Here is a 25131-nt window from a genome sequence, read left to right as displayed (position 1 = left end):
CCGCTCTGGGACCTGGGGGGCTTCTAAATAATTAATTTACTAGAAAAGGGAGGACTGGCTCAAAGCAAGATGCTCTCAGAAGGCTAAAATCAGGGAATCTTTATGGTCCTGGGAGGTCCTTGATGCATCGCTGACCCAGGGCCAGCCTTCCTCTGGCTCTCCAAGGAGCACTGTCCTCCACCTGAGAAGCATTCTGGAGGTCACAGATCATGAAGAAGGCTCTTTCCCCAGACCTCCCAGCCCCCGCTGCCCTTCCTGCCTGGAATACACAGCCCATAGCCCATTTCCAGCTCGAGGGGGCTCTGAGAACCACATATGACCAGATAAAAGCCCTCCAGTCTCCCGAGATCTAGGGGGATGCTGAGGCTCAGCTGCTAGGCGTGGGGGTCCTGCAGGCTCCTCCTCACTGGCCATGCTTAGACTCAGGCATCTTCTGTTGTCCATCCGGGAGACACATAGAGAGGAGGTACCACCTCCCCTCTGATTATTTCTCAGCTATCTGTTTGCCCTAAGGTCTCCCTCTTTCCTCTGGCAGACCCCACTACCCTTGCCTCCTGATTCTGCAGGCTTCTCCTCAGTATCCCCCGAAGGGTGCCCTAACCCTGCAGCTCTCCCATCTCTCTCCAAGGCTCACAACCTCTCCTCCCTGCACACTGTCCCCCCACCCTCATTCCTTTCCCAACCCTCTCAAGCCTTCATCCCCCATTCTCCTTCAAGTCCCTCCCCCATCCCTGAGGGCCACCGCGACCCCTGCTTGCAGGTCTGCTGTCCCCTTCCCGGTCTGGCAAAGCATAAAGTAGCCCGGCCACCCCACCTGGCCCGCCCGCACTCACCTGTTGGGTCGGCCGAAGCACGCCGGGCCTCGCCTTCTCAGGGTCGGGCTCGCCGTCCCGTGGAAGCAACCCCTTCTTAGGGTGCATGTGCCGGCACAGGCAGGTGACCCCGCACAGCGCAAGGATGCTGGTGGCAGTGCCCAGCGTGGCGCCCAGCGCGATCACAGGCACCGACAGCACCATGGTGCCTGCTTCCCGCGGCTCGCCCGCCCGCCTCCCGCCGGCCTCCTGCACCTCGCGCTCCCGCCGGGCTCCAGCAGCTCTCCAGACTCCGAGGGCGGGGACGCAGCCAGCCGAGAGGGAGGATGGCTGTAAGGACGTCAGAGGCGGAGGCTGACCCGGAGGCGCGTCAACCGCAACCCCCTCCCCGCCACCATGTGACCCACCCCCTATCGCCAGGAAGGTCTTGGCAGGTGTTGCCTCAGGGTTGTGCGGGGGGGCCATGTCTAGTGCTCTGTGTCTACACACACACACACACACACACACACACACACACACACACACACACACATACATACATATATACACATACACATGCATACACACATTAGCATCAGGGTTGTTTGGGGTCAATCCCCCGACCCCCCCCCCCTCTGCCCCACAGACACATACACACTGTAGGTGATAACCTCCGGGTTGTGTGGTGCAATTCCTAGAGCACACAGATACACACATACGTACACAGATAGATACCCTGTATGTACACACATATGCATACACATGCATGGGCACATACACGTTGGCATGTGATAACCTCAGAGTGGCTTAAAGCCATTCCTAGTGCTCAGTGTATACACACACAAACACACATGCACATATACACAAGACAAGCATACGTACATACATGCAAATACACACACACACACAGAGTCACATTCCCTGGGAGGAGGGTAATCTCAGTGTTATCTAGATGCTCTGTGCACATGCATGTACACACACACACAGTCACACTCCCTGGGAGGAGGGTAATCTCAGTGTTATCTAGATGCTCTGTGCACATGCATGTACACACAGACACAGACACAGACACAGACACAGACACAGACACAGACACACACACACACACACACACACACACACACACACACACACACACACACACAGAGTCAGTTGGACCTAGGAAGGACTGGAGCTTAACTGAAGTCACACAGTGTTAATCAACCCAACGAACCAGGGCTTCAACTCAGACCGGGAACTCACTCTGGGTAGCTGGTCACCTCATCAGACTGCTAACCCTTTGCTCATCACACCACCGCTCACCCTACCCAGGGCTGGTAAGGTAGAAGCTCCAAGCTTTGCAAGCACTCTCACACAGGAGTAGAGGTGTCTCATTTCCTGGGCTCACAGTGGCTTCCCACCAAGGACGGAACACACAGAGGCTGGGAGAGGGAATGTGGGGGGAGCAAGCAGGGAGGTGAGGCAGACTGGGGTGTGGCAGAGAACTGACTGGTGCGGTGTGGTGTCTGGCTGGAAGGTCCTGTGTCCCGGTAGTTATCTTTTGGCTGCATTATGGCTCACGTTTACTACTTGATCTGATTGGCAGGGACCTTACCTTCTCCATGGCTAAAGATGCTGAGGCTCAGAGGGGACACAGGCCACTAGAAACACTGTCACCATCCTGAACGCACACTCAATGATTGCTGGTTCCAAGCCCTAGCTTTGGAGGGCTGACAGTAACAGAGATTGCTGCTGCGAGAGAGGTCTCACAATGTGAGGACATGTGTGCTTAGGAGTGAGGGAAAACGGGAATTCGTGCAGGAAGGCGACTGTTAGCTCTGGAAAGCTGAGCTTTTGATGTTTTCCATTATGTAGAAGGTTTGACTCATTGAGAGCTAGATGTGGTTGATGGGCTCTAAGTGTGCTGGGTACTTATGAAAAGGGGCTTGGTGCAATTTAATCCACAGCAGCTGATGACCCCAGAGCTGGAGATGCCCAGCAGCTCTTGTCTGTCTGGCTTCAGGTGTGATCATTGCCTGGGTCCCCCTTTGCCTCCCCCTGATTTATCACTTACCCACTGCACAGAATACCACCCATGACTCCGTGGCTTAGACTAGTTGTTTTTCTACATGGTGTGATTCTGCAGGTTAGCTGGGCTAAGCTGGGTGGTTTCAGCAGTTTTCAGGAGCAGCAGGTACCTAGGAGTCCAGCTGGGCTGGACTGCACAATGGTGTACCCACACAGGCAGCAGCTGGTGCTGAGTCACCACAGGAGACAATCCAAAGCCTCAGATGGCACCCTTGGTTCTCCTTCACATGGCCTCTGCCTGTAGTCAGAGCTCCCAGCATGGCAGCCAGGTTGGAAGGGGAAGGAAGACCCAACTGTCAGTTCCTCCAACATGTCCAGTAAGGCATGGGCACAGAAGAAAATCATTTCTTTGCTCAAAGTAATTAGGAGCATCCTTCTCTATGCCTTTCAGCATCTACCAGAATGGGTGTTTCTGAAGCCTACAGCTGATTCTGTCACAATACACATAACCTTCAAAGGCTCTCCATGGAGAGACCCGAGGGGCAACTTAGATCCAAACACCCTGCTACATGGTTGGCCCTGTTAATCCATCTATTGTTCTCTTCAGTCATCCCGGTGGATTGGAGATTCATTCAACAAACTAACGTTCTTAGAGGCTCCACAGCACCCATGACTGCACACAACAGGCACTCAATAATTAGTAACTCACATGATCATCTCTCTAGGCACTTCTAGCAGCTTGGGGGGGAGTTCCATTTTCAATATAAAGTCTATTTTATTGCATTGATTTTTCCACGGTTATTAGTTATGCGCCTGCTGTATACCAGGAATATTTTTCTACTAAGCCCGATTTGTTCACAACTGTGAACTGCAAACCCCCCCCCCCCATCTCCTGCGTTCTATTTAGCTGCCCTTGGAGGTTTTTTGGCTCCTGAGCCTGGAAATGCAAAACATTCTGGGGAGATAAGAGGCTTAATTAATGCAGTCAGCTGCAGGTCTCCCAGGCCTGAACTGCTCCCCTGGGAAACTCTTAATGTCACCAGTCAGAATAGAATCTAAGGGAGGCATGGATGGAAAGATGAAGAGCACTTAACACCAGAAAATGTCCGATGGACATCAGACACCTGCCATGTGGTCCATTGTTGCTATGGTTACTGGGATGCAGTGGCTCCCAGCCTAGGAAGAAGAGCTCACCTCTCATCTCTTTTATATGCAATGAACCTACTACAGAGTCAGGAGTGGAGCCCAAGACCGCTGAACCCCGGGGGTTGTCAGGATGCAGGGATGCCTTTGCTATCCAACCAGACAGCCTCATACATCCCATCAAAGGGGTAACTTATGCTTCCTGTGACTGATATCTAGGAAGTGGCCTTTAATGAAAAGGCCTGGCTGGGTTTCTTTGACAAATGAAATCATGTGGTCTGATAAAAGTGGTTGACAGAGTCAGCCTAGAAGAATGGATGAGACAGTCTGAAGAAGAGGCCAGTGGATAATTGGGAATGCTCGGGTTGCCAGGCTGCCAAGGTCGGACAAGGGCAAGATTCTGGGGGAGCATCTCAATCAGAAGGAGGCTCTCTTAGGGCTATGCCCCAGCCTCAGGATGAAATGCCATCATTGTTATTTTGATGGCAGCTTGGATGTTTCAATAGTGGGAGGAATCACTTCTAGTCTCTAAGATCCTGAATACTTTCATCCTGGAGAAAAAAATTTCAAATGCAATCACATGGCTGCTCACCATGGGGTAGCTTCTGAGAATTCTTCAGGCCACAGTCCCATCATAGGATGCACTTACACAAAACCAGAGCATACAGGTCAGCTGAATCCTATGGTCCCTGTGTGCAATTAAGGAACACCATCACCATGGGCTACACAGAGGCTGCATCCAGCAATGTCTAAATTATTGTAACTCCTATTTGTATTAATTTAAGAGTATTAAATTAATACTCTTTCACAGTAATAATTTTTTAACTAGTATAAGGAGTGCATTAGAAAATACAGAGTAAGTGCAGTAAATGCATAAACAGTAACAGTGGTTTGTTGACATGACCACTTGTGCTCTGTACACAACTGTATGCACTGTGCTTTTCTACATACATACACTGATAGTGTAGTATGGCTGTTCTCACAAACATTCCACAAGTAAGGGATGCATCACAGCAATACCAGGTCAGCCCCATTGCCATCTTATGGGCCCAACACAGGCTGTTGACCACAGCATCCCTGTAATAAAACACACAACAGTGTAGAGAGTCCATATGAGTGACCATGGCCCAGGAACGTGGATTCAGGTTGCCCTCAAAATGCAATAACTACTTCATGATTTCTTTTTTATTTATTTATTTATTTATTTATTTATTTATTTATTTATTTATTTATTTTTGGTTTTTCGAGACAGGGTTTCTCTGTGTAGCTTTGCGCCTTTCCTGGAACTCACTTGGTAGACCAGGCTGGCCTCGAACTCACAGAGATCCGCCTGGCTCTGCCTCCCGAGTGCTGGGATTAAAGGCGTGCGCCACCACCGCCCGGCTATTTTTATTTTTTGAGACAGGATTTCTCTGTGTATCTTTGGAGCCTGTCCTGGAACTCGCTGTGTAGACCAGGCTAGCCTTGAACTCAAAAAGATCCACCTGCCTCTGCTTCCCAAGTGCTGGGATTAAAGGCGTGTTCCACCACCACCTGGCCCATGATTTCTTTTTATGCTAACAGAAGAAAATAAAGTCAGGGCTGGAGAGACAGCTCAGAGGTTAAGAGTTCTGGTTGCTCTTCCAGAGGTCCTGAGTTCAATTTCCAGCACCCACATGGTGGCTCACAACCATCTGTAATGAGATCTGGCTCCCTCTTCTGGAACGCAGGGATACATGCAGGCAGAACACTGTATATGTAATAAATAAATAAGTAAATCTATAGATAGATAGATAGATAGATAGATAGATAGATAGATAGACAGACAGACAGATAGAAGAAAATAAAGTCAAAAGTCGAGACACTCTGAGAACCTTGGTGAGAGCAGCAGCTTTGTGGCTTTTAGTAAAGCAGGTGTGGTGGTCTGAGTGAGAAATGTCCTCCACAGACCCACATATTTGGACACTTAGCCCCCAGTTGGTGGTGCCTTACTGGAGAAAGCATATCATTGCGGCAGGCCTTGCCCCACTTCCTGTTCTGATCGCTCTGCTTCCTGTGTGCTTATGAAATGTGACCATCCAGCTTCCTGCTCTTGCAGCCAGGCTGTGCCACACTATGCCTTTCCTACTATTATGGACTCCTACCCTCTGAAACCAAATGCCCACATAGAATCTCCCTCAAGCTGCTTTTGTTCGTGGCAGGGAACTCTTGGTACGGGTCTCAGATGTTATCTAAAGGTGCGCTTAGCTTTTGGGTGGTCAGAAGCTAGCGGTTTGTTACTATATCACAAAGGAGTTTTGCCAGATAGTCACCAGGATGTCAGGTCAGACACAGAATTGGGCAACAAATATGACTTTTAAGAAAGACAAAGATAAGCCGGGCGGTGGTGGCGCACGCCTTTAATCCCAGCACTCGGGAGGCAGAGCCAGGTGGATCTTTGTGAGTTCGAGGCCAGCTTGGTCTACAGAGCAAGATCCAGAACAGGCACCAAAACTACACAGAGAAATCCTGTCTCAAAAATAAAAACAAACAAACAAATAAACAAACAAACAAAAACAACAAACAAACTAACAAAAAAGTCAAAGATAGCTCAAGATAATTGTCTCTGGGCCTTCCACATTCCAGGTCTCCACAGCCACGGAAGTTCCAGTCAGTCAATTGGCCTCACAGATGCCGTAATGATGGTACATTAGTTTCCTTTGGTTTGGTTTGGATTTTGTCTTTGTTTTCTGGGAACTTCAGTTCACAGCTCCCCCAGCTGACCAAGTGTCTCATTGATGCGTAGAAGCCAAATGCTTTTTTTTTTTTTTTTGTCTTGTGGCACTAGAGAGGCTTATTCTTAGAATCTGATAAAAATGTAAAAATGAGCCAGGCGGTGGTGGCGCAGACCTTTAATCCCAGCACTTGGGAAGCAGAGGCAGGTAGATGTTTGTGAGTTCGAGGCCAGCCTGGTCTACAGAGTAAGTTCCAGGACAGCCAGGACTGTTTCACAGAGAAACCCTGTCTCAAAAAACCAGCAAAAAAAAACCAAAAAAACAAAAAAAACAAAAAAAACAAAACAAAACAAAAAAAAAACAAAAAAAAGAAAATAGAAAAAAAAATGTAAAAATGAAGCTAGAGTGACAGGAAGACAGAGAGAGAGACAGAGAGAGAGAGAGAGAGTCAGTAAAGTCACTAAGAAGAAATTCCTAGACCACATCAAATTTTAGCAGCTGTTATGACTCAGATCTGGCCTTCCTTCCTTCCTTCTTTCCTTCCTTCCTTCTTCCCTTCCTTCCTTCTTCCCTCCCTTCCCTTCCTCTCCCTCCCCTCCCTTCCCATCCACCCTCCCATCCCCTTCATCCCCTCCCCTCCTCTTTAATTGACATATCATTTACATGTGACTGTACTCGTAATAGGAGTGTTACACCCACAGAGAACACAATCAAGAACACAGTGTGGCCTGAGGCTATAAAGGCAGATGATGAGGGAGACGGGCATTTTAACCAACTACAAGCCATATTTTAATATGGCTTGATCATGTGTTTCCCTCTGTGTCTACAGCTCCTTGTACTTTAGAAAACAGTTATTTAATGTTTAGACTATTCAAAAGAATTCATTATCTTTTCATTTTAGTTTTTCTAAAGTTTGAAGTTTCAGAGTAGAGATAACTTTATGAGAAGTGCTTAGTTTTAATTTTAGGAATGATTATTCTTCAATGTCTAAATTATTGTAACTCCTATTTGTGACTGACATTTTCATTTGTCCTATTATTTTGATATCACATCAGATTTCAGTTTGGGAAAGTAGATAGAAATTCACATTAGAGAAAAATCCAGATAACAATATAACATCACTTTTGATTTCTTCTTAGCAAACTACATTTCTAACTTTTATATTTCCTTTTTTTTTTTTTTTTTTTTTTTTTTTTTTTTTTTTTTTGGTTTTTCAAGACAGGGTTTCTCTGTGTAGCTTTGCACCTTTCCTGGAACTTGCTCTGTAGCCTAGGCTGGCCTCGAACTCACAGAGATCCGCCTGGCTCTGCCTCCCGAGTGCTGGGATTAAAGGCGTGCGCTACCAACGCCTGGCTTACATTTTCTTTTCTTGATTGAAGGCTGTTTCCTTCAATTTTTTTCCTTATAAATTTTAGGAAACATTTCATTCCTAAAAATAACTATAGTTCACTGGACGGCTTTGACAGAAGCCTTTAATCCCAGCACTTGGGAGGCAGAGGCAGGTGGATCTCTGTGAGTTCGAGGCCAGCCTGGTCTACACAGTGAGTTCCAGGACAGCCTGTTACACAGATAAACCCTGTCTCAAAAGACCAAAAACCAAACCTAAACAAAAATAACTATAGTTCAATGAAACCCAAGAAAGCTCTGTGTAAACACAGGAAACATAGACATCGGGCACTCACTGTCAAACAGTCATAAACCGTGTCGCATTTCTGGGTTGTCTCAGCATAGCTGACTCTTTTCAGGATGGAAGTCTGGGTCTAATGGTATAGGAACCACCTTTGTAAAAGCACTGACTTCTTGTGTGGGGCAGAAGGCACCCAAAAGGCTTGGCCAGAGGCTGATGTTTCCGTCTCACCCTGTTCTTCATTTCTTTACATTGCATCATCAGTTTAATCATTCAGTGGGCATCTATTGAAAACAGTTCATTCCTCTTCAAAGCTGGAGGCTCAGAGATGAGTCCTTGTCTCAAACGCCCTGTGCAAGGGTGAACCTAAATTATATTTAGGATGTGATGTGAGACATTGGTATCATTTGTACATGTGACTCTTTTGTTTTAATTTGTAGGTCCTAAGCAGGCAAAGTGGGAGTAACAGCTTAGTTTTATAATGACCTTTAAGACAAATCGGTCCTAAACTTTCGGAGCTGTATCTTACCTAGGCTTGAGCAAAATAAGGACCTTGACAGCACTGCTGTCCAAAAAGGGTTAGAAGTAAAAATTATCCTCAAAATGCTTATATTCACCTGCACGCCTGCACACACAGATGTACCAGATGCATGAACGCAGGTACACATATGCACAAACACACACATATTAAATTAGACATGCAAAGAATAGGAACTCTAGTGCACAATAAATTACAAATGTAAATTGAAGTGTCCACAGATTTTGTTGCTCAGTTATCAGTTAATTTTAGAGGCAAAATGAGTTTTGTCTCACAATGTCTTAGATACAAAAGAGACCCGTAAAAATGATCATGCAAACAGTGATCATAAACACACACGACATCAATAAATCAGAGTCTGTCTTGGGAAGATGAAGCAGAGAGTCACACCACTCTGGGATGAAAGAAAGGCTGAACAGGAAGATCCACAGGAAGCTGGCCATGCAGACTCGGAGAAGTAACTTTCTCTATTCCATGGCCGCACTGCGGAGGAGAGGATACTGCACAGGTGCAAAGTTTATCCTGGAGCTGACGTCACAGCATCTTTCCCTTTGGTTCAGAATTTCATTCTGTTGAAGATGAAGAGGGAAGAGGGAAGGTCAGGGGAGACTAGATGAGAGGAAGGGGTTCAGAAGAATTAGATTGCTCAGAATTCAGTTCTGGAACAGACTCTAGAATTTTTTGTTAATTTCTTTTTCATCTTTAATATTTCTTATTAACTTAAATGTAGTTTCACGGCACACTGAGGGCTTCCACAGTCCATCACTGGATCCCGCCCAGGCGCCATGTGAAGAAGCCCAGTGGATCTTGAAGGACAGTGAAAGCTGAGCTGTGCTGCTCATTCCTATGACCCCAATCTACAGCAGGCCCATTCCTGAAGGAAAACTGCCCTGATGACTGGTTACTCACTTCAGACACATGACTGAGCCAAGCAGAAGCTAGAAGAACCTCCCCACTGAGCCCAGCTGAATGCCACTCACAGAACTGTGAGCTCCCTTAAATAATGTGTCATTTTCAGTCAGTGAGTTTTGGAGTATTTGTTACACACCAAGAGCTAACTAATACAAAGAGTGTATTTTTCTTGTGTTCATGGTGAAGCAGGTAATACTCTTTCTCTTTTTAATTTTATATTTTTTATTTTATTTTTATTTTATGAATGTTTTGCTTTGCATGTCTGTTCACCACGTTTGTGCCTGGTCCCTGTGGCGGTCAGGAGAGGGCATCAGATTCCCTGGAACAGGAGCTACAGGCAGCCAAGAGCCACTGTGTGAGTCCTGGGCATCAAACCTGGGCCCTCTGCAAGAGCAGCCAGTGCTTGTAACCTCTGAGCCACATCTCCAGCACCCTAATACTCTCTTTTGTAAATTACCCAGCACAGGACCTTCACGGTGCATGGGTAGTGCCTTTGATTATTTTTTATGCTGACCAGGGCAGCCTTACAAACAAATGCACAAGAATCAGCCTTTCAGATCTCAATATTTAGGAAGTGGACAGTATTACTTCCCTGAGCTGACCTCCACTGGACCAGCTTTCTAGATTCGCCCCAGCTCACCACAGCTTCTGGAGCAACTGGTGCCTGGCATCCTCATTCTGAGCTGATGCTGCCCTCATAGCCCACAGCCTGTGCTCCAACTGCCCTCCTCCATGCCCTCAGTGCAATCTTCCAGCTGCCTAGGGATAGCTGTTTTTATATCTAGATCCCATTATCAAACCACATGTCTTAATTAATTAAGAAGTCAGCCAGTGAACCAGCAGTCTAGAGAGCATTTGCTTTATGGAAACTAAGATGGTTGCTTTGCCCAGATCCACTTGGTAACCGGTGCCTTTAGAGTTGCCAATGGAATAGGGTGAGTAATCCATAAAAAGGGGTAGGAGACATGGCCCAACAGCTGCGAGGCTTACTGCTCTTCCAGAGGATCCAAGTTCAGTTCCTAGCACCCATGTCAGGTGGTTCACAATTGCCTGTAACTCCAGGTCTGGAGGCATCCGATACCTTTGGCGTCTTTGGGCACCCACACTCTTGTGCGCACACCATACATACATAATAAAATAATAACAAATCTTTAACAGACTGGGGAAACATTCCAGCATTCTAGGATTCTGCCATTGGACTCCAGGCAAGTCTCCACGTTCTCCCTTTACTGTGAAGAGCAGCAGGTAGTCCAGGAACCACAAAGGAGGCTCCGTGGGTGTGCGCCGGAGGGAAGTGCTTCCTACCTGTCAGGCACACTCTGAGCTTTCTGTCTCTACTAATCTATTACATAAAATCTGAGGGGAATGACAGCTCTTGCCAATGGGGGTGGGGGCAAAACAATGCAACTATGATTTAGATTAAAATAAAAGTTTAGGCCGGGCGGTGGTGGCGCACGCCTTTAATCCCAGCACTCGGGAGGCAGAGCCAGGCGGATCTCTGTGAGTTCGAGGCCAGCCTGGGCTACAGCGCGAGATCCAGGAAAGGCGCAAAGCTACACAGAGAAACCCTGTCTCGAAAAACAAAAAAAAAAAAATAAATAAATAAAATAAAATAAAAGTTTAGGGCGCGGGTGTCATTGTGACCTATTTTTGACGTATGATGCACGCAGTACATAGTCCTAAGCATGCCGTAGTGGGTTCCTGTAATGTGGACACCCTTGTTTACCAGATCGCAGAACAGTATTCATTCACCCCAGTGGCTCTTCGGGTACTGTTTCTAATATGCCTCTGTTTTAGGAACAATTGTAGATGGAAGTTGTTCCTTGAATGAAGAGAGGCTTCCCCCTAGAGGCCATATTCAGAATTGTGCCCTCTCAGGGTCTGCTGCAAGCCGTGCTTCCTCTACACAGCCTGGCACATCTAAGATCACCAACTGTCTGCCCCTTGCTCCATAGCCTCCTGTTCCTCTTCCCTGCTTTACTTTCCCAAACCTTAGCACTTGCGATATTTTTTTTTTTTTTTTTTTTTTTGGTTTTTCGAGACAGGGTTTCTCTGTGTAGCTTTGCGCCTTTCCTGGATCTCGCTCTGTAGACCAGGCTGGCCTCGAACTCACAGAGATCCGCCTGGCTCTGCCTCCCGAGTGCTGGGATTAAAGGCGTGCGCCACCACCGCCCGGCCGCACTTGCGATATTTAACCTTCCACAGCATGCTGCTTATCTGTCTTGTATATCCTGCTGATATCCCCAGGAAATAAGGCCTTTGGAAGGCAGGGAAAAACAGGGGTCTGTGTTGTTCATTAGTGTATTCTGGTCCCCAGAATAGATCCAGGCACACTACAGCTCTCTATAATGACACCAACTGGTCCTGAGAGCGCCTGTCCCTGCCCCACAGCCCTGCCAGGCTTCCATTCAAGTCCCCGAGCTCTGCCTGATGCTATGCATAGCCCTTTGCAGGTTGTCTCTGCTGCTTGGGGAGTAGTGGTGTCTGTGAATCCCCCAACACTGCCAGGCCTCTCTGGAGCTTGACTGGCCAGGAGGAGTCTTGGCCAGAGCCCCTGGCCTCTCTGGCTTGTCTCACAGCCTGGCCAGTGGTCAAGCAGACTGGAAAACTGTGTTGTGCTTTTATCGAGCTGGAGGAAAGTGGTCCCCACTCAGCCCAAGTGAAGCTGAGTCCCACAGGGAAGCCAGCTGGAAAGCCTTGGACAAAACACTGTCTTGAAAGCTCAGCTCAATGTATGAAATGGTGAGAAGGGGGGCCATGTAATGGGCATGGAGGTTATGCTTAATACCTGGCACGAGATGGGCCCTGGACTTGGAATGATTGCTATCATTCAGAACATTATTGCTGGATGTGAACCGGGTCCTCTTAGGATACAGGAGAGATTTCAATTATGGGGACATGTGGAGTAGGGGACAAAGGACAAACTTCTTTGGTAGAGGAGATGGGAGCAGAGTCACCTGGGCTCACCTTGTCCCTGAGCATCACTTCCCAGGCACCTCTAGGAAGCACCAAAGCCACACTGAAGCATGTGTGAAGCCCCTGGTGGTGGTTTATGCTCTCATTTTATGGATGGAGGACACAAGGATGTTTGCTGGATATACAGACACCCACTCCCCAGGGAGTTGTCCTCAGAGCTTTGTCAACATCCCTGGTCCCAGCTGCACCCTCCGCTGGACTCCAGGTCGTGCTCATGAAATGTCTACTGAGAGGTCCCTGTTATGTGGAATCCAATGGCCTCTGGGGAATCTTGCTCCAGCAGACACTGAGGGAAGTCTCCACCCTGGTAGCTGCTGCCTGAGTGCTTTCTGGAGGTTTCCTCAGAATCATTTGCCTGCTGTGGGCAATGTGAACCTGCCATCTATGATCTGGTCCTCAGAACCCACCCTGCACCACCCAGTCTTGGGACCGCCCCCCCACATCCTCTAAGATTTGGTGACAGAATTCATGCTGACCTGGCTTCTCAGCCATTTATTTGTCCCTTTGCCAAACTAGATTGCTGGTCATGTGAGTCACACATGCAACAAGGGTTTCCTGTAGTTTGGGGATAGATCAGTAAATGAAGGAGACCGTGGAGGCTATGGAGATGGCCCGGTGGATAAAGTGACTGCTTCACAAGCGTGAGGACCTGAGTCCGGATCCCTGGGACTTATGTAGAAGGCAGGCACAGAGGTGTGCGTCTGTAACTCCATCACTGCAGGGCAGAGGCAGGGGAATCCCTGAAGCTCACTGGCCAGTCAATGAGCTCCAGGTTAAGAGATCCTGTCCCCAAATACAAGGTGGAGTGTAACAGAATAAGACGTCTGCCACAACCTCTGGTTTTTACACACACACACACACACACACACACACACACACACACACACACACACACACATGCACACAATTTACAAAGACGGAGTGGATTCTCACGGGCTTGTACCCTTGCTTGCACGTGTTATGATGCGCTGGACCATCTTATTGGTATAGGGAGGATTTCCTGTGCTCTGTGGGATAGTTAGCAGACTCTACTCTTTACCAGCTAGATATCAGTAGTAACTCCTTTTCTTTGTTATGACTCCTCAAACTGACATGCTATCAGATGTCTCTGAGAGCAAAATCATTACCTGCTGCAAGCCACTGACCCAGGGACACACGCACTTGGCATCTCCGATTTCCTTCACAGCTGGGCTGACTGCTTCCCAGCCCTTGGGCCTCCCCAGTCACTCTCCTAGACGGTATGTCACACTCTTCCTTTATTTTTTGTTTATTTACTTTATTATTGGAGCTCATCCTTACGTAACTTCCTCAGAAAAGGTGTGTGACTGGCCCGATTCCTGGTAAAGCTGAAAATGTGTCTTGCCCTCCCTCACCTTAAGATTCTAGTAAACTCTGTTAACTACTTGGCCACAGAATGGAGTCTGAAGGTGATTTCCCCCTCATAGTTTTCCAGACTTTTTTCTACTCCTCCCCAATCCCCCAGTGCTCGGCATTTTAGATGCCAGCTGGAACTGTTCATTTGGTGGTGACATTTTTTGTTTGTTTTTCCCTGAAAGTTTCCAGAATCTGATCTTCATCACTGAGGCCCAGATGTCTGCCTGCTGTGTTATGTCTTCTATTTGTTGAGTTGGGCACTCTGGGAACCTTTTGGTTTAAACACCACCGTGACGTGTTGACCTGGGGAACACGTTAGTTCTCTTCACTTCCCCCGGTGCTGTCCCTGGAATTCCCACTGATCAGATGTACCTCCTGGACCAGCTCTTCATGCTTCTTTTCTTTTCTTTTCCTACTTTCTGAGGGATTTACTATTTCAGACTTTCAGCTTAATTTTTATTTTCACAATCATATTTTTACTTCTCAAGTGCTCAGTGCATTAGTCTCCAAACAACTGGATTTCTTGGTTGCAACATCTCAAAACTGTCTGAAGTATTGAAAACCATTGCCTATCACTAGCTCTCTTCTTACACTCGGCTTTATCATTTGTTTATCATTTCCTTTCTGTTTTATATTACATTTCCCTCCTCCCGTTTCTCTGAGGACCACTTGTTTTTTGTTTGTTTGTTTTGTTTTTTGTTTTTTTGGATGAAGCTAACTAACTAACTGAACAGTAGAGCTAGTACAGTACTTAATTTTAGTGTTAGCTTGACTGGATTGAAAGCTATCCAACTAGTTGGTAAAGCATTATTTGGTGGAACTTGTGTGGTGGAGTCTGAATACATCCTTGGAATTTGTGTGCTCAAATCATGAATCCCCATGTGTCAGTGTAGGGGTCAGGGCCCTTCGGGAGGCAGGGAAGAGCCTCGGGTGAATTGTGCTACCCCGAGGGCAGAGGGGTGAATTCACTCTATACTCCATGTCAGCTTGGAGCACTCCTCCACGGGGGAAGATTCAGTACCCAGGGTGCCATCCTGGAAATAAAGAGACTCCCTGACCAGTTGCTAGCTGGACTTCCCAGCATCTGGAATTAGGAGAAGTAAATTCCTCTTCTTCAAAGGTTACTCCATCTCAGGTGCTTTCCCACAACAGCACAGACAGAATAAGGCAAGGTGTTTCCAGGAGAGGCTTGTGTGTAAGTTGGTGGACTCACTGGGGGAAAGCTGCCCTCCCCAGTGTGGATGATGCCATCTAATCAGGTGAGGGCCCAGACAGAACGACAAGGCCTGAAGAAGGAAGTCCCTCCTCCTCCTCCTCCTCCTCCTCCTCCTCCTCTTCCTCCTCTTCCTCCTCCTCCTCCTCTCCCTCCCTCCTCCTCTTCTCCCTCCTTCTCTCCTCCATCCTTCCCCTCCTTCCCCTCCTTCCCCTCCTCCTCCTCTCCTGTCTTCCTCCCGCTCCTTTCTCTTCCCTTCCCTACTTTGGGACTCCGGGTTTTACACCAGGTACCTTCCCAGTCTCTCAGACAGACCCACTTTCACAATGAATTAGGTTCCAGTTCTCTGAGAAGGACAAACAGGTGTCTTTTCCAGCAAAGGGCCATTTATCCACAAGGCCCTCACATTCAGGGTCGAGGGAGAGAATGAACACAGAGGGTCTAAGTCAGTGTCACAGTATCTCAAGGACAAACCCAGCAGCCCCCTTCTGAGTCATGGCCAAGCTTGTGCAGATGTGTCCAAAAATGATAAGACTAAACCTCAGCCAATTAAAAATATACTAACGTAACTGCTGCTTGCTTCACCAATTATGTAGTTCACCCTGAAACTCCCCTTAGCTGTGCTTGAAAGGAGCCTACACGTCCCTCTCGGGTTGTCGCCATTTTGTACAGGTGAACAACCCCACCTGCAAGCTGGTATACTAAACTCTCTTTGCTCTTACATACAGACCCTACACCACACCACCAGCTTCCCTTGTTCTGAGGCTTTTGAGTTTGCACTGAACCTCCTACCTACTTCCCTGATGTTCCGACTTACAGATGGCTTACTGTGGGACTTCTCAGCCTCCATAACCACAGGAGTCAATTCCCCTATTAACCCCCTCTCCTATCCGTTGGTCTGCCTATCTACCTATGTATCTATCATCTTTCTGTTTGTCTGTGTCTGTGTGTGTCATCTGTATGACTATATCTATGTATTTATCTATCATCTAGCTATCTATCAATTAATCATCTATCTATCATCTATCTTTTATCTATCCACCTATCTATTGTCTGTCAATTTATTATCTATCTACATATCTATTATCTGTGTATGTATCTATATACCTATCACCTGTCTGTCTACCTACCTATTTTCTATATATCTATCTGTGAATATATCTATATATTTATGAACCTATCATCTATCTGCCTGTCTATCTACCTGCCTACCTATCATCTATCTATGTATCAATGTATGTAGTATGTATGTATGTATATATGTATCTATCTACCTATCTATCTATCTATCTATCTATCTATCTATCTATCTATCAATCATCTATCCTCTTGTCTGTGTCTTTCTGAGAGCCCTGAATAGTGCAGTGGTGCACACAACTTACACATTGGTGAGCTTATCTCATGACTAAGGGCAAGGACAGGCTTTTTCTTAGAAGGCTCTATGTGTCAGGATGAAGGGCAAGTCCACAGCAGCAGCTGCTGCGGCCCCAACAAATGGAACCCACCAGATGTGTGCTGGCCTTCAGCAAGTGCTCTCCCCTGTGAAGGTTGCTTTCCTCTCCTGTGAAGGAAGGGAATGATGATTCCCGCCTGCTTCAAGGACTGTTCAAAGGAGTCAGTGAAGGCCATTACCCAGGAAACCACAGCCTGCTGTGACACTTACAGTTAGCCTTGTGGTGGCTCACCTTTTGTTTAACCTGTTTGGAAAGTAGCCTCTCTCCTCCCCCCTGACCCCCCCCCCCTCTCTCTTCCTCTGAGAAAAACTGTTGCTAAGCCTTGTTTCTTTGGAAAACAGAACTGGGGGAAGTAAACCAAGCTGAGGCGCTCCTCCTCCCCTGCCTCAGGAGGAAGGCTGGGCAGAGTCTGGTCTTCCCTGGGAGGGCTTGGAACAGGGAGGCTTTCCCACTTTGTTTAGTTTACTTTGTTTGTTTAGTGCTTTGCACACACGTCGGGCCATGCAATCTCCAACTGAGTTTAATTGTTATTGATGTTTAGCGGGCCATAAAACCCCAATTTCCTGGCTGCACCCCCAGCTATAAAGGACCCATTTGCAGCAGCCTATAAACACCGGTGTTCCCAGTTTTCATTCCCCAAACCTGGGGGCTGTTTAAACATGAAAGTCTCTCCTGATCTTTTGCCTTGTTGGTTTCTCTGGCCTGCCCCATCCCATGGCCTCCTGGCCTAGCTTCTCCACTGAGCAGTGACCACAGCAGCAACACTGTGTCCCAGAAAAGGTTGAGAGTCCATGCTGGGAGCCTGTGGTCTCGGCAGTGAAGTGGAGGGGGGGGGGGGGGGGGCTGATGGGTGTGGCCCTGGAAATGCAACACTCTCTTCCCCCCTCCCTCCCCGCACAAAGCTCCAGGGGACCTGTCTGAGAGCAAGGGGACTTCAGGAGTCACCAACAGCAATAAGTCACCTCCACTGATCAGGCCTGGCTGAGGCTGGACCCTTCCCCCATACCTCCTGTCTGCATATCTGCCCATTATACCTGTGACTTCCAGGGCCTCCATGGCAGCCAGCCTGTCTCATCCTTTCCCAATAGGTAGGACACTAGCAGCCGCTTCAAAGAATGCTGGTCTAGAGACTCCTTGTGCTTCAGCTATCCAGGTAGCAGGCACCCCAAACGGGAGGAAGCGTGTCTTATCTTCCCTATCCCTCCATAAACTCAGCTAGGCCTGAACCAGGTGCTCCCTGCCTGACGCTCTCTTCCCCACTCTCCTGGGTCTGTCTCACTATGCAGCCCAGGTTGGTCTCAAACTCTCAGTCCTCCTGCCTCAGGCTCCTGAGTACTAGGGTCACAGGTGTGCACTGCCATACCCTGATGTCCCGGGTCTTCCTGAGGAGACAAGATAAAGCAGACAACCAGGCAAGGACTAGACAGAGAGAGCCCGGTAGACTGGAGCACAGCCTGGTGGCTTGAATCCTCCTCACTTCCTGTACTCTAGGTCCCTGGGGACACAATAGAGAAAGTCCAGACAGAGAGTCAAGAAATGCTCTGGGCAGGTCTTCGTTTTTCTTTCTTTCTTTTCCTTTTTCAGGGTTATTTATTTTGGTGTGTGCATATGTGTGTTGTGGCATACAGGAGGAAATCAGAACAGCTTTCAAGGAGTTGGTTCCCTTTCTACCTCATAGATCCGGTGAACTGAACCTTCACACACAGAGCTAACTCACCGGCCCTTAGACAAGCTTGGTCAGAGGCTGAGAGTCCACCTCCTGTTAAAGAGGGATAGAGCTTCCTGTGTCTAAGATACTAACAAAGAATCCACAGGGACAGAAGCTGGCCTTTACTGGTTCACGTGTTAGGCTGCTAATGCTTAGAGGGGTCTGAGGCTGTAGCTCTCAGCTCCAGGTCTTGAGAGTCCTTTCCTCTGGCCATGGTAAATACCACATATGCATCTACAACCGGCAGAATGGAGGTCCTGCTCCCACTGCTGCCCACAGCATGAGGAGCTCCCTGATCCTTGGGAGTCTCCACCTAGGAAAAGCCAGATCCTTGGCTTCCTCAGAAACAAACGTCAGGATGGTCTGAAGTTCTTGACACTCCACAGGAGAGACTTCACCCAGACTCAGGAGTGAGGGCCTGCCTTTTCTTTCCATGTCCCCATAGCTTCCTATCTTTCCGGTCTGCCTCAATGGGAGTAACTGGGCACCGCAGTAGTGGGGGAGGGGCACCGGATGTAAATATCATGCAGAACCTCTTACCAGGGGCAATGGCAGCCACCTTCCCCACCTGCCGAGGGATGGTACTGCCCTTAGTGGGCTATGTCCATCCACATCAATCCTCAATCAAGACAGTATCTTACCACAGGGTGCCTGGGGCAAACCAGCAACTTGGCATCTGAGCAAGAAGGGGAACAGTTAGAGGTCCAGACGGAGCAGTGGGACTTCGGATGTCACTGAGTCCACAGGGCAGCTGTCTGCAGGTCTTTCTGGAGATGGGAGAAGAAACCAGCTCTAGTCACTTTCCTGGGATCAGGAGCAAGTAGGGAGGCCATGCTGCACCCCCAAGCCCAGCAGCTGTCCAACAGGACTCATACTACTTTGTGGGCAGTGAGTTCCACTTTGCTTTAAGAGACAAGGGACAGAAAGCCATCCCAATACAGTTGAATCAAACCAGGGGTCTGTTAGCTTAGCCATCCAGCCAAGAGAGACCCAGGCAGAGTTAGTCCGCGGGCCTGTGGAGTCCAAGGACTTACTGGGACTGAGTCTTCTCTTTCCTTCTCCCTGCATTTCTTCTAGGCTCCTGAGGCCCACATCGAACTGTGTGGGTTTAAAGAAAGAGGGTTCCCTTTGGCAACAGGCTTGTATAACGGTTCAGAGAAAGCGCTTGATTGGCCGATTGGTTCAGCTTGGATGAAGACAGCTACTCACAGGCCGGAGGAGGTGGAGGTGGGGTTGGTCTGCTCAGAACCACAGCAGGTGGATGCGGTACTCGGAGAAGGGTGACTGGAGAGGAGAGCTGAGAGCAGGACAAGGACACTCCAGGGAATTCCTCCAGAGCAAGGGCTGACCTGGCCATCACTGAGCCCCTTCCAGCTCTCAGAGCAGTCTCCAGGAGAGGGAAGCAGAGCCATGGTCCAGTCACTCACCCAGTGGTTCTGGCTCTGCAAGTGGCCCTCTTGTTTACCTGGCTGCAAGGACCAAGGGCAAAAGAGAAGGTCACTGGAGTCTTCGGTGAGACAGATGACCAGGGGACAGGAGGAAAGACCCCAGGGTTGAAGTGGGCTGACCTACTTGAAACCTCAGTGTCCCCGAGCAGCGAGGTGTGCCAAGTCCCCAGGTCCTACATGCCCAGGTCCTACATGGAGACCAAAGGAGTCAGAATGTTCTGCAGAAGAGAAGGAGGTTCTTGCCAACAATGGGCCTCACTGAGGTGGCACAGAAAAGGTACCTGGAGCCCAGCAGAGGGCTCAGAGCCTGCTCCACCATGGGCGGATATGGCACGTGGATAATTTCCATCTACAGATGAACAGACAGGTGTGCCAGAAGTCAGTCTCCTCCCCATGTTAACAAGGGCACATAGCACCTTTGAAGTGACCTGTGGGCATCTCAAGAAGCAGCAAGTGGTGGCTCTGTGCCCGAATGCCACACCCACATCTGACTCTATTTCCTGGCATCTTACCATGTCGTCCCTGTGGCCTTGTCCCAACAAGGCTGTGAGATTCTCTGCTCCGGCAATTTGCTTTCCACAAGCATGCTTTCCTCAACCATTCATTGCACGGCCTGGCACTCACAATGTAGCCCAGGCTGTCCTTGAATTGGTGGTAATCCTCCTGCTTCAGCCTCTGGAGTGCTGGGATTGAACCACCATGAGTCATCATGCCAGCTCATTCAAAAAGTTTAAAAGGTCGTATTTCCCACTTAGGCCGACAGCTCACTCGGGACACTGTTTCTGTGTCTGACTGCAGGTGGGGAGCACATCACAGGGAGCACCAATTGTCAGCACATCCTGGACTGGCCACTGAACCCTTCCACATCAGCTTGCAAAGCTTCCTCAGGCAGAAATGAAGACGCCTCACCCATTTGGGGATGTGAGGTTTTCCTCTGGTTTTTGGACTCTGGTCTGTCCTGTTAACCCACATGTCTGTCCTTGCTCAGCTGCACAAAAATCTTGATTACATTGGCTTTAAATTAAGTCTCCCTACCAGCCGAGACAAGAACCACTAACTTCCATATACATGGACCATATTGAGATTTAAAATCCACTTGTCAAGTTCAATGAAAAACCTTTTGGAGACTTTGGTTGGAATTAAATTAAATTTATAAATGGATTTGAGAGAAATAGACATAGTTAAGAGTTCAGATTTTTCCCATCTATGAGCACAGTTTATCTCTCTATTACTGGGGACTTTAATGCCATGCAGTACAACTTTACTCTTTGCTACATTAAAATCTCCTATCATCTTTTGTTAGATTTATTCTTGGCTTATTTGTTTTCATTGCTATATTTCATGGAATGTCACAATTTACTTTTCTTGCTCTGGGATTCTTTGGTATAGATGTGCATTTTATCTTTGTTTACTGACCGTGCATGTAGCACCAGCCCAGCTCTCTTAGGCCTGATAATTTGTTTGCAATGGAGGTAACTTTGTTTCTTTCCATTCTGCTCCCCTCCCCACTTCAGTACTCAAAAGGAAGTGAAAACACAGCAGACGTTTTCTTCAGATGTCATTTCTTTTGAGGCAAAGGTTTAGGCTTTCCATTCCTTTGTCTTTCTCTCAGTTTTATTTTATACTTTTGTATAAGTGCCACACTTTAGATTTTTCCTTTTGGTTTTTGTCCTTGCCTTTGATTCTCTTCAGGAAAAAAATTAAGTTCATAGAAACATTGAAAGAATGATGGGTGAACACCATATACCCCCTCATCTACATTATTGATCTTTTTTCTTTAACTCATTTACTTTAGATTTTTCTTTTATTTTATGCATGTGTTTTGTCTACACGTATGTATGTACATATGTGCACCATACGTAAGTGTGTCTAGTGTTCTCGGAGGTCAGAAGAAGACATTGGATCCCACACAGCCACCGTATGGGTCCTGGAAATGAACCTCATTTTCTCTGTAAAAACAAGTGAAGAGCATCTTCACTGCTGACTCATCTCTCCAGACTGTTGTTGATCTTTAACCCTGTGCCACAGGCTTCCATTTTTCTTGAACTACACACAGTTCCTCTTCATCAAAACATTCAAAAAAGCAAGAGACTAAAACCTTCAACCTGAAGCTTCCAAGACAAGGGCTTCCTTCCACACAGCCTCCTCAACATAACCTAAGAACATTGATGTTAATTCAGTAACTCTTAACATACAATCCATGTACCCCAGCTGCTGCCAGTCAGCCTGGAAATGCAGCATTTAGCTTTATTAAAAAAATCTGGAATTCAATCACGTATGCTCGCTGCATTCGGCTAGTGCATCTCTTCCGTCTAGAAAAGCCACCTTTATCTCCCTTGGCTCTTGACTAAATGAGTGTCGGATTGTGAACGGCATCATCAACGCTGTCGCACACAGCAGGAGCTCATTTGATCTCACTGCAGTCTAATGTTCCATTGTATGCGACTCCATCACTGTTACCTCCCCACGCCCCTGCTGCCGAGCCATGGCCACTCTCCAGTGTTTTGCCCCCATTAGTTGAACCAGTAATAACAGCCTTGTATGTGTCTCTTGGGAAATGGATGCTCATGCCTTGAAAAGGTGTCACTAGGTCACTGGTTAAATTCGTGCCCGGCTTTAGTAGACAGGATTTCTCCCAAGTAGTTTTACATTGACTCTCCCACCAGCGATGGGTTAATGTTCTGTTTGCTCCAGTGTGGATGGCTTACCTTGAGAGATCCTGGATTTATTAGATTGTCTTCACAATTGGAGGCTGTGTAGTCAAACAGTGGCTGTCTTTGGTTCAACGGTGGAAAGGCAGAGAACTCAGAAGCTGCTCGGTTCAAGAAACTGAAAGCGTCAGAACCAGGCTGTCTTAGTCAGGGTTTCTATTGTTGTGATGAAACACCATGACCTTGAGCAAACTGGAGAGGAAAGGGTTTATTTCACGTCTATGTCCATGTCACAGTCCATCAGTAAAGTAAGTCAGGACAGTAACACAAACCAGGCAAGGACATGGAGGCGGGAGCTGGTGCAGAGGTCACATAGAAGTGCTGCTTACTGGCTTGCTCCTCGTGGATTGCTCAGTTGGCTTCCTTAAAGCATCTACAATCATCTACCCAAGGATAGCACTGCCCACAACAGGCTGGGCCCTCCCACATCCAACATTGTATTTGCCAGGGTTCTCTAGAACGCGCGAGCGCGCGCATGCACACACGCACGCGCACACACACACTCATACACACACTTGGGATTTTATTAGAGTGACTTGCAGGCTGTGGTCCAGCTAGTCCAACAATGGCTGTCTACAAACAGAATGGCCAAGATTCCAGTAGTTGTTCAGTCCAGGAGGCTGGGGTCTCAGCTGGTCTTCAGTATATGTCACAATCCCAAAGAAGTCGGCTCTAGTGCCAGTAAAGACATGAACTTGCCAGAAAGAATAATGGCAAGCAGGCAAAGAAAAAGTGCTTTCTTCTTCCATGTCCTTCCGTGCTACCAGAGGATGTGGCCCATATTTAAGGTGGACCTTCCCACCTCGAAAGATCCTGATTTAGAGTGAGTCTTCCCACTTAAAATCATTCAATCAAGAAAAATCCCTCACAGGTGCACCCAGGTGCTTACAGTTTTAGTTAATTCCAGATGTAATCAAGTTGACAACCAAGACTAGCCATCACAAGTATCAATTGTGAAAATGCTCCACAAGCTTGCCCGTGGGCCAATCTTGTGGGATTTTCTGAAGTCAAGTTCCCTCAGTGGAATTGCCTGGAGTTATTGGTGTAAGTTTGTGTCACAAGGCTGGAGAATCTGGAGTGGGATGTCCCTGGATGATGGTAGTGGTAACAGCTGCATGCACTCAAGAAGAATGGAGCCTGCATGAGCTGGCTGGCTGCCTCTTCCTTTCCTTCTGAGTAGATAGTGCTGTCCACAGCTACTGTATCTCACGTCAATATTCTCTGGACATGCCCCCTAGACACACCTAGAGGTGTTAATCCAGTCAAATCAACAATAATGATCCATCACACTTATTAAGATTTCAGCACCTTTTCATATGCCCAAGGATCAGGTTGGGGAAAACTTACATCTGCTTAGCTTTTAATTGTCAACTTGACACAATCTAAAGCCATCTAGAAAGAGCGAATCTCAACGGAGAAATGGCATCTTCAGATTGGCTTGTGGCTGTGGCTGTGAGACTGATTGATGGTTGATACGGGAGGGCTCAGCCCATAGTGGGCAGCACCATCCCCCTGCAGGTAGGTTTGGGCTGTATAAGAAAGCCAGCTGAGCTGTAAGCAATGTTGCTCCATGCTCCTGCTTCTGCTTCAGCTTGTGTCCTTCCCCCAGCTTCCCCCAGTGGTGGACTGTGACCTGGAAGTGTAAGCTGAAAGAAGCCTTCTCTCCCGCTATGCTCTTTTTGGTTGCAGTATTTATCACAGCAACAGAAAGCAAACTATTCAACCCTATTCAGCCGTATTATTAAGCTGTTATTATTGCCTAACTGCTAAGCAGTTGATAGTCTATTTATCGTTGATGACTAGCTTGACTCCACAGCTGTTCAAAGATAGGCTCTGAATGCTTCTAATATTTTACATTTTTTGAAGTTTCTTTAAATAGCCCAACATATGGTATTTGAGTAAATATTCTATGTGCACTTGGTAAATGTGTGGATTTTGTCACTGTGTTACTGTGATCGACATGAGCAATATATATATTTTGGTCTTCACCCCAGTTTCTGGCAGGGAGCTCCTAAAATCCTTGTAAGTTCTCAAGCAATAGAACTACTAGGAGAATCTTTAGTTCTGATATTAGGTCTCTGACCCAGTTCCAGGCACAGAGCTCAGATCTTCTTCAAATTTCCTAGGTGCTAAAAGCCATCATTGTTCTGATAAGGTGACCCTTTGTGGAGTCCTGAAGGGGGCTGCACCAGTAATATTGTCTTAGTTACTGCTCTACTGCTGTGAAGAGACACCAGACTTAACAACTTATAAAAGAAAGCCCTCATTGGGCGTGCTCACACTTTCAGAGGGGGAGTCCATTGTCATCATGGCAGGAAGCTTGCCAGCAGGCAGGCCTGGTGCTGGAGAAGTAACTGAGGGCTCATATCTAACCTGAAAGTTGCAGGCAGAGAGAGAGAGAGAGAGAGAGAGAGAGAGAGAGAGAGAGAGAGAGAGAGAGAGAGAGAGAGAGAAACTAGGTGGGCGTGGTGTGGACTTTTGAAATAATCTAAATCCACCCCCAGTGACATACTTCCTCTAACAAGGCCATAATTCC

General features: G+C 47.5%; 1 protein-coding gene across 1 annotated transcript in view; it reads right to left on the bottom strand.

Annotated features, from left to right (window-relative positions):
- Syt13 (synaptotagmin 13) overlaps positions 1 to 1128 on the bottom strand; it is a 40487-nt gene extending 39359 nt beyond the window's left edge. The window contains exon 1 of the mRNA XM_052723746.1: positions 834 to 1128. Coding sequence (XP_052579706.1) covers positions 834 to 1016 — 183 coding nt within the window. The 5' untranslated portion in view covers positions 1017 to 1128. The remainder of the gene's footprint in view (positions 1 to 833) is intronic.
- Between the last annotated feature and the right edge of the window lie 24003 nt (positions 1129 to 25131).

This window comes from Peromyscus californicus, unplaced genomic scaffold (assembly GCF_007827085.1).
Source record: "Peromyscus californicus insignis strain IS unplaced genomic scaffold, ASM782708v3 Scaffold_7__1_contigs__length_154581171, whole genome shotgun sequence".
In the NCBI taxonomy this organism is placed as follows: Eukaryota; Metazoa; Chordata; class Mammalia; order Rodentia; family Cricetidae; genus Peromyscus; species Peromyscus californicus.
The sequence above is the reverse complement of the archived record's forward strand: the minus strand, read 5'-3'. Positions and strand labels throughout refer to the sequence as shown.